Source organism: Panicum hallii, chromosome 9 (genome assembly GCF_002211085.1).
Source record: "Panicum hallii strain FIL2 chromosome 9, PHallii_v3.1, whole genome shotgun sequence".
In the NCBI taxonomy this organism is placed as follows: Eukaryota; Viridiplantae; Streptophyta; class Magnoliopsida; order Poales; family Poaceae; genus Panicum; species Panicum hallii.
Window position 1 is genome coordinate 64,322,491 of NC_038050.1, and position 14,588 is coordinate 64,337,078.

Genomic DNA, 14,588 nt, shown 5'->3' on the forward strand with positions numbered 1-14,588 from the left:
AATGATCTAGTCACCATTTGTTGTTTTTGTGATTCATTTCCTAGTTCCTACATTTCTGAGCATTTTGCCTCACCACTACAATGGAAAGCGTTAATCAGATGTTCCCACTCCTCAATTCTGTTCAATGTTTGAATATGTTGCGATGGTAGAAATTTCATTGTTTCTTTGGAACATGGTCATGGAGATATTAGGTCATTTGCAATATCTGTGTTACATGTTAAGAAGTTATGATGCCAGTGAAGCACTTTCACACTGGGATTGTGTGTGTGTGTTTTGAGCTCTGGAGTTATGGAATTGATTCTGCTGTTGATCCACCCTGTGTGATTAATTCAGTGTTACTAGTTTTCTTAACTCCCATTTTTCATATTATGTACAAGCTTCTACGTATTCCCATGCATATTATCTGTCAAACGGGTTCTATTGTCTTTATCGATATTCATGTTTGTATCTCATTTTGACCAAATTTAAGTGAAAAATCACCCTGAAGCTTACTGCACTAATTCTGTTTCATACTATGAGGTTCTGAATCTGTTAATTTTATTTCACATTATCTGTCAAACGCGAAACTTCTGTTAACATAACGAACAAGTTCTGTATACTTGCTGCATTAATTCTATTTCATATCTACAACATTTTTAACATATATGATGCAGTAAAAGAGCTAGTTTATGTTTTTCATATCAGGGTAGGATCAGTGGAACTTATGCTAAATCCTTAACTTGGGAGAGCCTACGAGTTGTTGGTGCTTTATACATTTCTCTTTGGTTCCTAGAAATTTTGACACCTTGCCCTGAATTGGCAAGATACCTCTAGACTTCAGTTACTTCAGTATACCGATTGAAAACTCTGCTTATAGTTGTGGGCTTGTCATGGAGGAAACTGAAACTCTTGGGTCTGCCAATATCAAAATGATGCAGACGGTGTTTACGTTAACTGTTGTAATTTGACATACTAGCACCTATTTTTTAGCATTTTCTGTGGGTTTTATGGTGTTCAAGCTGATTCGCTGAAGCTCTGGCTGCTACCATTACTGTTACATTGATATAGACAGTGTTTGTGTTTGTTCATTTGTTTTGTACACCTCATTGAGTTAACACAAGTTTAAGCATGCTGCCTCGATTAACCACTGGCCGATCTGATCAATGTTTTGCTCTTTGGAGTTTGATCAACCAATTAATTTGAGCCAACCGCAGATACCATGTATGATGGTAGCTATACCATTATCTGAACATGGCTATTGCATCAAGAAACTTGACAGTCTGAATTTATGCCCTATTTCGCTCCTATATCTGAATAATTTGATGTGCCGTTTTTGGCAAAGCTGTTGAGAACTATGGCTGGAGTTCACAATGCAGTGCTGCTTGCTACCTGACACTAGAGGACCTGCAGAGTCTAAAGCGATATAATGTGAACTAACATTCTTATTTCCGTTCACTGAATGAAAGGTTGAGAATCCTGAATGATTGTACGATTTTGTGGCTTGTTCATTAGTTTGATGTCACTCCCAAAAGATACTAGTGTTCTTACTCTGTTCCTCGCTTCCCTGAATACTGAATGGAATGCCCAGAACAATTGTAGGCCCCTTTCTCAATGGAGCTATCATTTTTCAGTAACCTGTTTGCTCGAGAAGGGATGCAGCTCTTACCATCCATTTAACTCTTTGTACATGCATTTTACTGAACAACACGCGAACGAAACTGGCGGTGCCTGGTGTGATGCTGAAAGGTCCCGCTGGTGATCTCGTGGACCGAAAATTTGCAGTGTAATTGGAAGCATTAAGCATATGGTTCTTAGACCATGACCATTCAGAAGTTGCATGGTTGGTCAAAGGCCATAAACATGACGGCTTTGCGCACGTCTACGGGTCCTATTTCCGTCAGTATCGAGCAGTGCGTAGGATAGAAGGTCATCAGACACAGGAAGAGGTCTGATTGATCCAATGGCCACTTGAGGCGCCAAGATCTGGAATGCTCTGAGGATGCGGTGCTCCGGTCGTATCTTATGATGCTCACGCCTCACGCCCTCACGGTTCGGCCCTCCAGTGTTGTTACCTGACCAGCAACGCAGTGTTGTAGCAGGCAGGAAGCCAGGAACAACTGCCACGCGGCACGCTCTTGCTGACCCCCGTCACGCACTGATTCAAAAAAAAAATCGAGTACTGCATGCTGCCCTTTTTTGAGGGAAACATCTGGCCCATATTCTTCTCCGGCCCAGCTTTAATGTCACGAACCCCCGGTGGTCATCCATGCAGGCCCACGCAACGCCCTCTAGAAGGCAAAGATATCCCACATCCGGAAGGGATCCCAATCCCGTAAATACGCGGGAACCCCGGTGGCGAAGCCCGGAGCGGGCGCTCGAAAATATCTCGCCTCGGCACGAGCTCTGGAACCTTCACTGGCCCCAACCCCCGACGACCAAAACACACGCTCTCCCTCTATTTAGAGAGAGATATTTTTCTCACGCCCTCCCCGCGAATAAAAACTTTTCTAGCGTCCCTTTGAATCCATTCATCCATCCATCCACCCATCCATTGCTCGTCTCCCTCCCAAATTCGATGCCTTTGTAGCGCTGCCGCTCCGCCCCTGCGTCGCGTCGCGCCGTGCGCTTGCTGCAGCGCTTCCCATGGACGCCGGGGCGGGGGCCGGATCCGGCAATGCCTCCGGCGGCGGCGCGTCCGCGTGCTGCTACTACGCGCTGCTCGGCATCCGCAAGAACGCCTCCGCCACCGACATCCGCACCGCCTACCGGAGGCTCGCGATGGTGAGTTCCCCTCCCCGTGCATGCGGGCGCCGGTTTTTGGTTGGGCGCGCTCTGTTTTTTGATCCCCGAGCAGACCTGCTGACCCGTTCCGATCTCTTGCCGTGGGCGCGCAGAAGTGGCACCCGGACCGGTGGGCGAGCAACCCAGGCGCCGCCGGCGAGGCCAAGCGGCGGTTCCAGCGGATCCAGGAGGCCTATTCCGGTAAGGCGCACCCGTTTCCATTTGCTTCGCCCGCCGCGGCTCGGCTGCACGGGATTTGATCGGATTGTTCGTTTGGCGCAGTCTTGTCGGACAAGGGGAAGAAGGCCATGTACGACGCCGGGCTCTTCGATCCCCTGGACGACGACAACCAGGTGAAGAACCACAGCCTCGGTCTCCCCTTTTTTCTCCCCTCCCTTCCTGCCTGCTGCTCGCTTATTGTCTCGCCGAAATCAATCGAATTCTTTTCCCCTTTTTGTGTGCGAATATTATAGTACAAAGTTGATTATTATTATCATATATGAATTCGAAAAAATATTGTGTAAATTGTGTGCTCTGTTTTCGGACGGCCAGGATTTCTCCGACTTCATGCAGGAGATGATGGTGATGATGGATAACGTGAAAAACGAGGTAGGCGCAACCACCAACCGCTCGGATTAATTAATCATCATCATATCATAATCCCGATCGCAATTGTGCTCTGTTACCGTAACAAGAACGCGCTTTCTCACCGATGATGCTCTCCCCCTCCCGCCGCCATCGCCGGCTCCGTGCAGAAGCCGGACACGCTGGAGGACCTGCAGAAGATGCTGGAGGACATCGTCAACGGCGACGATGGGAGCCGCGGCGTGGGCGGGCGCGTGCCGCCGGACGGTGCCCGGCGGGCGCGCGTCGCGCCGTACCCGCAGCAGCAGGGGCGCAGGTGACCGGCGCGCCGGTGTACGAGATGTACACGCGAGCCGCGCCGCCGCGTTCGGGCCTGCGCTTTCGCGGCGAGAGGAGACCAGGGGGAGAAGATCAGCCAGCAAAGCCAACGGGAGGCTCTGGAAGGGAAAAATAAAAACGAAATTGCCAAGTCGGTGGTGATTGCCATTTGATAATTTGACCGTAGTAGCCGGGCGCCGCTCGGTTCCGGCCGCGCCGCCGCAAGAAACCGGCGGACGCGTGGCCTGGGACTCTGATTTGTTATTACCCCGTCGACATTTCGTGCCCCAATTGTCACCGGAATTCTTGAACTCTTTTTGCTGCTGTTTGCATGGCATCCCACTAGCGCTGCCACCCCCGTTACGTGTCGTGTGCTGCCGTCTCGCGAATTCTCAAATCCGTTGATGGCCTACCGGCGCCGACCGGCCGGCGGTGGCAGCGTTGGCGTCTTCCGGTAACCAGAAAGGAGCCCTCGTGCCCGACGTTCTTGTCCCTGGCGTGGCTCCAGCTGTGCCCGTGTGTCATGGCTCGCTGGTGCAGGCATGGCGATGGGTGATGCTTCTAGCTGCGACCGCGACGTCGAGGTAGGAGCGCCCGCTTGCACCCTTGCCATAATAACGCTGGGATTCGCTCTGCTTGTTCGGGCGCATCGGCGTCAAGATCAGCGGCGATGGATACGCCCGGCGTTCTGGAGCTCTCCTGGATCCGCATCGCGTACGAACGAAAGCGAAACGGCGCTGCGGTGAGCGAGCGCCGGTGGCCATGGGTTCCGGCGGGGTTTGGTGCTGAGAAAAATCGCCTGGTCGCGCTGCACCATCCATTCCATCGTCGTCACTCCATCAGGGCCACTTGCGCACTGCCCTTTCCGGATTTTCCTCTCCAAGTTGCCGAGGCCGGGCCAGATCGTCGCTGGACCAGAGGATTTTTCTCCGTGGCGTGGAGGGCTCGGATCCGGAGTGTTCGGTGCGACATCAATCAGGTCCACAGCCCGGACGGAGCATTCCGGCGTCGCCGATCGAGCGGCGCTGGTTGTGGCGGCGTCGGCGGCCATGGAGCTGAGAAGAGGAGGGGACGGACGCGGCGGCGGTGGTCCAGAGGAAAGTCTCACGGCTGGAGGAGGAACGAGCGCTTGGTCCCTGCTCGACTCCGAAAGTGAAGGAACCGGCAGAGGGTTACGGGCCGGCCACCTGACTCGGCTCGAGATAGTTCCGGCGCACGGCTGTTCGCCTGTTCCTTATTTCTTTCTTTCTTCCCCCGACAGCTCGGCTGCCTACTAGCTCATTGCTTGACCCGCTAACCTCACGACATGGTAACGGACGTCGAGAAGACGAGGACACGATCTGAGGCTTTGTTTATTGATCGAGAGGTGCCTTCCTGAAGTATCCGTGTACGTAATTAGAGAGAAATATCTGCTCGGATAGCTGGAACAATCCGGCAGGCAGTGACCTCACGCTAACAGACCGAAGCGTCTTCCCAAAGGGGAAGAAAGAAAGGGCATAGCAAGTAGCAGCAGCCAACAGGGGGTCTGGTCTGGAGAACTCGATCCATCCTCTCTGTTCTTGGCGTCACAGCCCGATTTGGTAAATTCGGGCCGGTCCCGTCCTTTCGTCCGCCTCCGGCAAGTTGCGCTGTCTCCGGGATGCTGACGCCACCGGAGCCGCCGGCGCCGCCGTCCGCTGCCTCTCGAATCCGCTGACGTGATGCGGCACGGTATAGACATCGCCCTTGGTTTCTACTGCGATTTGGATTTGACAAGCAGCCATCTCGACTTTTTGGGGGAAGTCGACGCGTCCGAAATTGCAAGCCGAGGACGCCAGCCGTTGCTGACCATTAATGTGAAGTTAGAATATTCGGCGCGCGACGTGCGTTGTATCATATTTTTGAATAAATACAAATAATACAATTTTTTTAAAAAATCATTTTTTATATTGAATAGAATCATAATCACCAAATATAATATACTAAACCTCGTTGTTCCACCACAAATGGTATTGAAGTGCACTTGTATGAAAAATATAACATTATAAATTGTTTTTTCTGAAAATAAATTAGAATGAAAAAGAAACAGAACTGCTATTACCGGCCTAAAAGATCAACAAAGGCTAAGTATTTGATTGCTAAAGACCCTTCTGCTTTATCTTGCTTACAACATGTGGCTTTGAGAAAGGAAAAAAAAATAAATGATAAGAATTGCACTTGCGGACTCCATTGCTAGATATTATAATATTATAGATGTGCTTATATCCAATGTTTATGATTTAAGCTCCACTAAATTTGGATATATTTCTATGACTGAATTTGCCTGCACTTAAAATTCAGTCAAAGCATTAAGCATTATGGATGATCACACATTCTACCTGGATGTAGAACTGTACATAATCCAATTCTACCATAACCTCTTTGGGCAAGAAAAGTAGAGGCCGGGCTAATTTTATGAAGCCCTGGAATAAAAAAAAACTGATTTGTAACACCAAACCTAAGCATCGTAAGTCCATAATTCACATTCTAATTCAGAGGAAATAAAGGATATATTTTTTATGGCTTCGATCACTGCTTAATACTAATAAAAACACGTTGAGAAGAATAAATAGAAAAACAAAAGTGTATCCTTGTAGTTCTCTCTTTGTTTTATAATATAAAATGAAATATAATCGTGTATTGTGTAAATCATGCTTGTTTTGCATTCTTGAACAAAAGGAAGTAACAGTACTTGACATTTTGTATATAGCAATCATCTTTCTACGTAGATTGTTCATATGGCCACATGGAACAAATTACCAAGTGAAACATAAAAGAAGAAAAAAAAGGAGGCTGGAGATGCATGGTCGTGTAAGCAATTTCTTACTTTCACGGCTGCTGTAGGAAGGGACAGCACGATGGCGTCAGGGGAGAGGCGGAGGGTCACACAGCAGCAAAATCTACACCGTTATCTTCTTCTCTCGATTGCTTCCGCTTGTTTGCTCGCACAGCAGCAAAACCTTGGGTCACATAGCAGCAAAATCTAGGGTAGCTCTTAATGAGCACATATATTGCAAGAAAGACGGTACTTTATCCACAGCAGTACCTCTACCACCCTTGTGTAACCAGCTGTTCAAAAACATTCAGAGTTTCTGAAAAGGTTTAAATCCTGCTGCTCCTGTTCACGATCCTCTCTGCTGGCACAAGAAAAACAAGTCTAAATCAACAAATACATTTCCAAGACTGAGGCAAGAGTGGCTCTACTCACAAAAGAATGACTTTTATTGGCACACAAAGCATAGCCGAAGGAAGCAGGAAACATGAGAATATGTACGTTTCGGACGTTAGATGCAAGGAAGCACGTATAGAGCCCCTTTCGTGGTATTTCGTGGTATGAGATCGCTAACACCATTATGACCGGCAGCACGCCTAAAATAGTACAAACAGCTCTGTGTCAGGCCAAGGTAAAACAATCCGAGAGCTTTAAGTACAGAAAAAGAAAAACAATAGACGCCATGGCAAGAAGCTCACCACCGATACGGGGAGTAGGTTTCGAACAGGGAACAGCTCAAGTGTTAAAAGAGAGGACACCTCAGATCTGGCTAGGGATTGGGACTGGGAGAGGGAGCGAGGAGTCTCTGAACCGAACTGAGTAGATAGATAAGGACACGAGGCACAGGTGGCAGCCGAGGGGCACCGCTCCGTGATACTGGATGCCGTGGCCACGGTTGCCGCGCCCATCGACAGCGCCGACGTTGCCATTGCGGAACCCAAGTACGCTCCGCCTGACCCGACGGCAGCACTCGGCTCAGCGCGGGGACCGAGAGCGTACCGGCCTAGCTGTCCTCGCTCCTCGTGGCCGGGCGGGGTAGTGGCGGCATGGTCACCGTGGCTCGACGGCTAGACGAAACTGCAGCCGGCGGCATGGCCCGCGCGGGTTGCAGCCCAGAGGAGCGGAAGCGGGGCAGGCAAGGCTCGGCGGGCAGGCGGATGGCAGCTAGCGGGGCCCTAGCGGCTCGGCGTGGCCAGCGCGACGCGGGGGGGGGGGGGGGGGAGGGGGGGTGAAGAGGCTGAGGCCGAGCTCAAAGAGGGCTCTGCGCCGGAGCAGCAGGACGAAGCTTCGACGGAGGGCGTGGCTGCCGAGCGCGGTGAGGACGACAACGCCGGGATAGCTTCTCGCTCCTAGCGGCAGCATCCATGGCTCGCAAGACAAAGCGCACGGCGTACGACACTTGGTTGGTCCGCACCCCTTCGGACCTTTGGTTCGCCAGGTACGCGCGGGGTCACAGTAGACTTGGACCACACTCATCGACGGAGGTGCGCTGAGAGGGAGTATGAGTGCGGGCTACCATCATAATTGCTAACGCAGCAGAGGAGTGGCCTGTTAGTCAGGGAGTGAGCGTGCGAGATGAGGCTCTGGTGCCCAGCATCTCTGTCCACCCGCCACAATTCTTCTGCTACTTTTCGCTAGCGTGTGGGGCTATAATTTACTTGGCCCACCTTTCTTGCTTCGAGCGAGAGAGAGCTACGGTGAAGGAAAGGAAAAGGTACGAGCCATTGCCATAAATACCAGCGCGGGGTTCCACGTGTTTCTTCCTCGGCGCGCCTCTAGGTAGAGAGGAGAGTGTGCATCGGCGTGCATTGGTGCCCCTAGTCGGAGAGGAGAGCGTGCATTGGCGCTGGCGCTGATCGACACGCGTCAATTCTTTCGCGTGGAGCGCTGAGGAAGCAGCAAAACGGAGTAGGTTTTAATCAACCTGATGCGAGCTTTGGCATTTCTGCAATCCATGCGAGGGCCCTTCTGTCCAGACCAGCTTTGCACGAGGGCGCCACCACCTCGCGCGCTTACTTTTTATTTACTGCTCGGTTTTGTGGTGCGCGCCTCTTGATTCTGCCATCGCCACACGGATTGCCGGCAATTTCTCTTCGGTTCAGAGGATGGGCTTCTTCAGTACCGCAAGGGGATTCATCTCTCTGACGTGTAGATCCTAGACTCCTGTCGAACCCATACGTTAATAAGATCGAGTACGAACCATTTCCCATTGCTCCGTCCAATGGCGAGCTCAATTGGGAGAGGAAAGTATAGGTACAGCTTGGACGAGGAAGTTCCGGAAGCGGAAATAATGTGTGCCTGAGGATGCAGCAACTGCAGGTGATCCATCCTTCTTCCGACAGATCTAACAACACAAATAAAAGCGATGCTACGTGAGTAGCTCCTCTATGTTCCTCGTCCTGTCTCTGTCGCAACATCATATTCTGTGGTGCCTGTCATTCTTCGAGAGAAGCGAAGAATGATCGTGAAAACAATTTCATAAAAAGAGATAAAGTAAAATAACACCGCTACTCAATAATCCTAAGCTCAATGTACACGGAGAAACAAGAAAATAATATTTGGAAAGGGATAAATATTAGTGTACTCCTACTCCGTTCATCAAAATATACCCCCCCCTTTTTTTGTCTCGTTACACATCACATTTTACATCAAATTGAATTTTTGCATGATATATATAGCTTGAGTACATCTCCTATCAAACATATGCTTTTTCAGATTAAGTTTTTATTATCAAAATGGTAGCACAGTGGCTCAGGAGATAAACTCGCTTGGTAACAATGTGGCCATGTGGGCTGGGATTGCTGATTAAGAAAACCAAATATCGAATTAGTGGTTGCTGATACTGAATAATGATTTTCCTATTTACGGGGCTCACCGCTCACCCTTCCCAATCTCCCGAGGCCAGTGAGGCCGTTTGCTGATGGCTGGGCCAGGATACGCGAGCGAGGCGAGTATTTTTTTAAAAAGAGTTAAAAAATTAAATTTGAAAAAAAGTGTCGTTTTGGATATTTTCGAAAAATAGGCGCCTCCCGCTCGCGCGGGAGGCGTGGGGCCGGAGACCTCCCACCCACCCAACGGGCGGGAGGTCCCAAAATTTTTCCCAGACCCCTAAGTTTCTTATTCACGAAGAGGCCCCTGAGGCATCCCGCCCGCCCAACGGGCGGGAGGTTCCCATTCTTTCTTTTTTTTGTTCGAATTTATATTTTACAAACTATTTAAAATTCATACTTTTTTCAAATACGAGATTTATTCGCCATACTCTTTTGTATATATATAAAATTTTAATTCAATTTTACGAAGAAGATTACTCTATCTAAAACTCGTATGAAGATGGTTAAATGATAACGTTTTGCAACGTAGAATCCAAATATTACGATAGTACAGTACATCAACCTACTAAAATAAAATAGTATCATACAAAAAACAGGTTAAATATATAGAGTCCACCGAATCAGGAGTATTTACTCCGTCTATTCCGGTCCTCGCGCTCTCTTGGTCCTCCCCATAGACATATTTCTAAAAATAATTAAAAATACTAAAAACTATTCAAAATATAACTACTCTAAAAAATATACCTAAAAACAATTGAAAATACTAAAAACTATTTAAAATATAACTACCCTAAGAAATATTTCTAAAAACTATTGAAAATACTAAAAACTATTCAAAATATAACTATCATAAGAAATATTTCTAAAACTATTGAAATTACTAAAAACTATTCAAAATATAACTACCCTAAGAAATATTCCTAAAAAATATTCAAAATACTAAAATCTATTCAAAATATAACTACCCTAAGAAATATTTCTAAAAACTATTGAAAATACTAAAAACTATTCAAAATATAACTACCCTAAGAAATATTCCTAAAAACTATTGAAAATACTAAAAACTATTCAAAATATAACTACCCTAAGAAATATTCCTAAAAACTATTGAAAATACTAAAAACTAATCAAAATATAACTATCCTAAGAAATATTTCCTAGATTATAGTTATTTTCAAGTAATTATACGACTAGAACGAGAATATAACTCCAAACCGACGTGTGGCATCGCCGCTTCCTCTTCTCTCTTCCTCTCCTCCCTTTCTGTTTTTCCTGATTTTTGCTGAATAATATGGAAATTTGGGGATAGGTGGGTGCTTATATAGTGTTGGTGGAACATCCCGACCGTTGGGCGGGCGGAATGCCCCTCGGGGGACCTCCCGCCCGTTGGACGGGTGGGATACCGCCGCGGCCGCGTCAAAGGCCTCTTCGCAAATAAAAAATATTTTTTTATTCGTGAAGAGGCTCTTGAGAGGAGTTTGAGAAAAATTTTGGGACCTCCCGCCACGCCTCCCGCCCGTTGATCGGACGGAAAGCACCTATTTTTCGAAAATTTCCAAAACAGCACCCCTTTTCGAATTTAATTTTTTAAACCCTTTTTTTTAAAAAAATTCCGAGCGAGGCCTTCTTAGATCCGCTGAAGGCCCATGAAATCGAAGTCGCATCGTCCAGAACGAACAAACCCCCTCCCTTCACCTCGCCTTCTTACCAGCTGCAACGCCGATGCACAACCATCCTTTTGTGTAAGAACTCATCTACACGCTCTAGCTACCAGATTGATGCATGAATGCATGATGAATCTCTATATCACAGTTGCCAACAAAACATTTCTCATTCATGGCATTTAAGTTTTCGACCAAACATGCCGATCCCTGGCTAGATAACAGGTTCTAACCATGCATAAGGAAACTCCCACAGCATGCTGAGTAACTGAACGGGTGGCAACTCCCAGAACGAGTTTGGATTTTACATTGGTTGTTATTATGTCAAAAAGGAATGATAAAATCGTTGCTTAAATGGAATCTAATTTCATGGAAAGCAGCATCCTGGGTGGTCTGAGCTCCAATGCTCTCATTCTTCGGCTGGCCTTTGCCCCAGAACTGGTATATCTTCATACCTTTTCTGCAGGTTTATTACAAAAAAAATCGTTAGCTGAGCATCTGAAGCATTTTGGGCAAAACAGAGTACGAACAACATAAAAAAGTGCATCAAAGGATCATTCCATACATGCAGCTGCAATAAAATAAAGCCAGCTTCTGGTGCAAAGCTTGGTTTTGAAACAGAAGAAAAATCGCATGCACTACCATTATGCACCGCACATAAGAACAGAAGCAAGGCAACCTGTCAGCGAGGTTGCAAATTATGAACAAAATGACTCCTGAAAGTTCGTCAATAGTAATAGGCTGTAATAACATGTTATTAGTTGCACGAAATAGATAATGCAGAAACCCAACAAAGAATTTTTCGATCGCGTGTTATGCCAACACATATAAAACTACATCCAAGAAGACTGGAATTGATGCAACTCGTGTCCAATTCTATTCAATCAAGACTCCAAAAATGACAGGAATCCTGGTTTGCTCCATTTTGAGGTTAACTGTTCATTTAACTTAATTAGAAGCATTATTCTCCTGATATGATTGTAATGCTGGGTGAGATGCAATGCTAAAATGTAACAGATCCAGAATGCCCACCATATACCATCTCCAAATAAACTCCAAACGAATTATCCAGAAGTGCCATTTAGACTGAGTTTATCTTTAAAAATGTGGTATAATATAAGTTCACTTAAGCAAACAAAAGCTATAGGTTGAGTTGCACGTCAATATTTATCCATGTTTGGTAACAATTTTAGCACTGCACACTACATTGAGCAAGTAACAATTCAACAACCTTCTTCCTCATGACCTCATCAAAGTCCATCATTCATAATCTATGCCCGCGTTATGTGATGTGGAGATGCAGTTTTGTTCAGCATAACATGAAGTGTATATTCATAATAAGTCCGAATTGTAATGCAGTGGTCTGTTCCTCTCGATTTTCCCTCCAGTAAACAATCCTTTTGGATAGAAGGGGGTCCCTTCCCTCCTGATCCATGGGGATGCAGGGTAATTATGTACTGAAAGGTTCTACACACAAAGGATCAAGCACAATTACAACAAAATTCTCTACACGCCCAACTAATATTAGAGATGTTTTTCCCCCATCTGCTCTCTAAATGCTCTAAGTGCAAACAACAGAAAACACTACCATGAACTTAATTCCTATAATATCGAGTAAAGAAAGCATTTTAATCAAGCCACATCACTGCACATTCATGAGTTGGCAACCTGGTAACAATCTTTGCACTGCATAGTGTATTGTACAAGTAACAATTCAACTCTTGCATCAACATAATGCATCCATGATTGTGAATCATGCGAACAGTTTGGCTTGGCAATTAGCATGATCTAAAATGTATGTTCAGAGTAAAAACTACAATTATAGCATATTTGGTATTTTTCACTAACAATGTAAAGCAATAATTCCAGTTATCTTAGCAGAACATTACATCATACATCACGCAAATAGCTATAGAATTAAGTCTCCACAGAAATGTGAAATTAGGCACAATGAAAACACAATTCAGAAAATAACGAACTAATCCAAGTGATGTTTGATTCCTTTTGCACTCTAAATGCTAGCCTTATGTAAACGATTAACGGTGCTAATTTCCTATGGTTGTCTTGGACCCAATTATTTGAAAAAAGGAAGGTTCCTGTGGTGTTTAATCTTGTCTCGACACTGTTTTGCTGAACTTAACTAAGGAACTTATCAACATAGCACATAGCACATAGCACACAACTGTTGATAAACAAATGAGTACAGTTATGAATCTGAGCTTGTGAAGGTAAAATGTGGAGAAGGAAAATCAGCAAAATATCACTGATTACAAGCACGAGGCCGTCATAATTGTGCTACCTACTAAACAAAATAGCAGCCATTAGAGGTGCTACTGTGCTAGTCCCATATATTGAGACATGCATGCAAGCAATGCCGCGCAAGGATTTCTTCATATCAGACAACAACCACATGGATTCTTTCAGGGTGGTGACTCAGGCAGCTCATACATAATGGGACGGACCACTCCAGGAACAACAAGAAGACAATCATCACAAAGCAATGATATCAAGCAACCCTAACATGACCTATTTTGCACAAACAACGAGAATCACTTCACGTATTCACATGTCCAATCTTGATAGGGACGACAACCGCAACAAGCACAAAGGTTCTGATCAACAGAGAGTGGATTTCCTTCTCTACTTGTTGGATCGCAAACACAAGATCCAGTATCCCCACGAATCAAGAGAGGCTCAACAACACGGAAGGGGAGGGCGGCGGAGAGGGAAGGAAAAACTTACCCCGACGTTGTTCATCTCCCAGAGCTTGTGGACTCCGTAATCCACCGCCTGCAACCAAACCAGACAAGTCAAATGAACAGTCTAGAGACGTCGAGAGAGAATCGAAGAAGAAACACGAGGTTTGAGGGGAGGGAAGGGCCGATCTGGGAGATGTGGATCGGGGAGGGTATCAGGGATTCAGCGGGAGGGCCGATCTGCGAGGCGTGGATCGGGGAGGGTGGGGGAGGGCGTACCCTCTCGCCCGCGAAGGCGCCGGCGACGACGAAGGTGACGTAGACGGCGTTGCGGCGCATCACCACGCGGTAGAGCGCGTCCAAGAGGCCCATCGCGGCGGCGGCGTGCGCGAGAGGGAGAGGTTGCTGGAGAGAGGTGGAGGTGGATCCGAGCGATAGGCAGAGGAATGGGACTATGGGAGGGGGCGGCGCTTGACGTCAGTAACGCGTGGCTTGCCCCGGTGCGTAGCAGGCCGAGCGAATGCGTGGCGCTTGCTGATTGGGCCTCACCCTTCCCAACAGGCCGTTTGCTTGCCTGGGCCAGTCTAGGCGAGGCCTTTTCAGATCCTTCCAAAAGCCCAAAACAAGTCGCAACGTACAGAACAGGTCACAAGCAAAGTGAAACCAATCTCGCCAAAAAAAAAAATCCCTCTAAACAAAAAAAAAGAACAGAAAAACTAAGTGAACAAAGTGAAGGCAAACAAACCACCGTCCGTCCTCGTCGTGTGGCTGTCCCTTCACCTCGGCAGCTCCTTCCCAGCTCCAACGCCAACGCACAACCACCCTCCTCGCTCCCTGTCCCGAAGTTGACGCTTCCTTCAGTATAAGAACTCATCTCCCCCCATCTTTCAAGGTACTCCAATTCACACCAAAATAAAGAGCATCTACCTTTCCATTGGTGTGGTTG

At 46.9% G+C, this 14,588-nt stretch overlaps 2 protein-coding genes and 1 long non-coding RNA gene across 7 annotated transcripts; 1 reads left to right on the forward strand and 2 right to left on the reverse strand.

Annotated features, from left to right (window-relative positions):
• Positions 1–2,455: 2,455 nt before the first annotated feature.
• On the forward strand, positions 2,456–3,988 carry LOC112877497 (chaperone protein DnaJ). Its single transcript, XM_025941813.1, has 5 exons — positions 2,456–2,760; positions 2,874–2,961; positions 3,043–3,113; positions 3,313–3,369; positions 3,516–3,988. Exons 1-5 carry the CDS (start codon positions 2,623–2,625, stop codon positions 3,663–3,665), a joined length of 504 nt encoding a protein of 167 aa, XP_025797598.1. The 5' UTR covers positions 2,456–2,622; the 3' UTR covers positions 3,666–3,988.
• A 1,030-nt stretch (positions 3,989–5,018) lies between these two features.
• On the reverse strand, positions 5,019–8,014 carry LOC112877498. 5 transcript variants are annotated; one of them, XR_003225497.1, is made up of 4 exons: positions 7,153–8,014; positions 6,956–7,050; positions 6,509–6,818; positions 5,019–5,486 (listed from the first exon to the last, which is right to left on the reverse strand). It is a non-coding gene; the product is annotated as an uncharacterized LOC112877498 (long non-coding RNA). The 5 variants fall into 5 exon arrangements; XR_003225498.1 differs by lacking the exon at positions 5,019–5,486 and adding an exon at positions 5,755–6,104; XR_003225499.1 differs by lacking the exon at positions 5,019–5,486 and having other exon boundaries at positions 6,255–6,815.
• A 3,075-nt stretch (positions 8,015–11,089) lies between these two features.
• On the reverse strand, positions 11,090–14,106 carry LOC112877300 (cytochrome b-c1 complex subunit 9). The gene is made up of 3 exons (XM_025941549.1): positions 13,922–14,106; positions 13,689–13,736; positions 11,090–11,406 (listed from the first exon to the last, which is right to left on the reverse strand). The coding sequence occupies exons 1-3, from the start codon at positions 14,012–14,014 to the stop codon at positions 11,356–11,358; spliced, it is 192 nt and encodes a 63-aa protein (XP_025797334.1). The 5' UTR covers positions 14,015–14,106; the 3' UTR covers positions 11,090–11,355.
• Between the last annotated feature and the right edge of the window lie 482 nt (positions 14,107–14,588).

What these genes read in the sequence shown, in the direction of transcription:
- LOC112877300 (XM_025941549.1), bottom strand. Translation starts at nt 14,014, where the DNA reads ATGGGCCTCTTGGACGCGCTCTACCGCGTGGTGATGCGCCGCAACGCC. An exon ending in GCGCCTTCGCGGGCGAGAGG is followed by an intron (nt 13,737 to 13,921) that starts GTACGCCCTCCC and finishes GTTTGGTTGCAG; the next exon opens with GCGGTGGATTACGGAGTCCA. An exon ending in GGGAGATGAACAACGTCGGG is followed by an intron (nt 11,407 to 13,688) that starts GTAAGTTTTTCC and finishes ATAAACCTGCAG; the next exon opens with AAAAGGTATGAAGATATACC.
- LOC112877497 (XM_025941813.1), top strand. Translation starts at nt 2,623, where the DNA reads ATGGACGCCGGGGCGGGGGCCGGATCCGGCAATGCCTCCGGCGGCGGC. An exon ending in GATCCAGGAGGCCTATTCCG is followed by an intron (nt 2,962 to 3,042) that starts GTAAGGCGCACC and finishes CGTTTGGCGCAG; the next exon opens with TCTTGTCGGACAAGGGGAAG. An exon ending in CCCTGGACGACGACAACCAG is followed by an intron (nt 3,114 to 3,312) that starts GTGAAGAACCAC and finishes TCGGACGGCCAG; the next exon opens with GATTTCTCCGACTTCATGCA.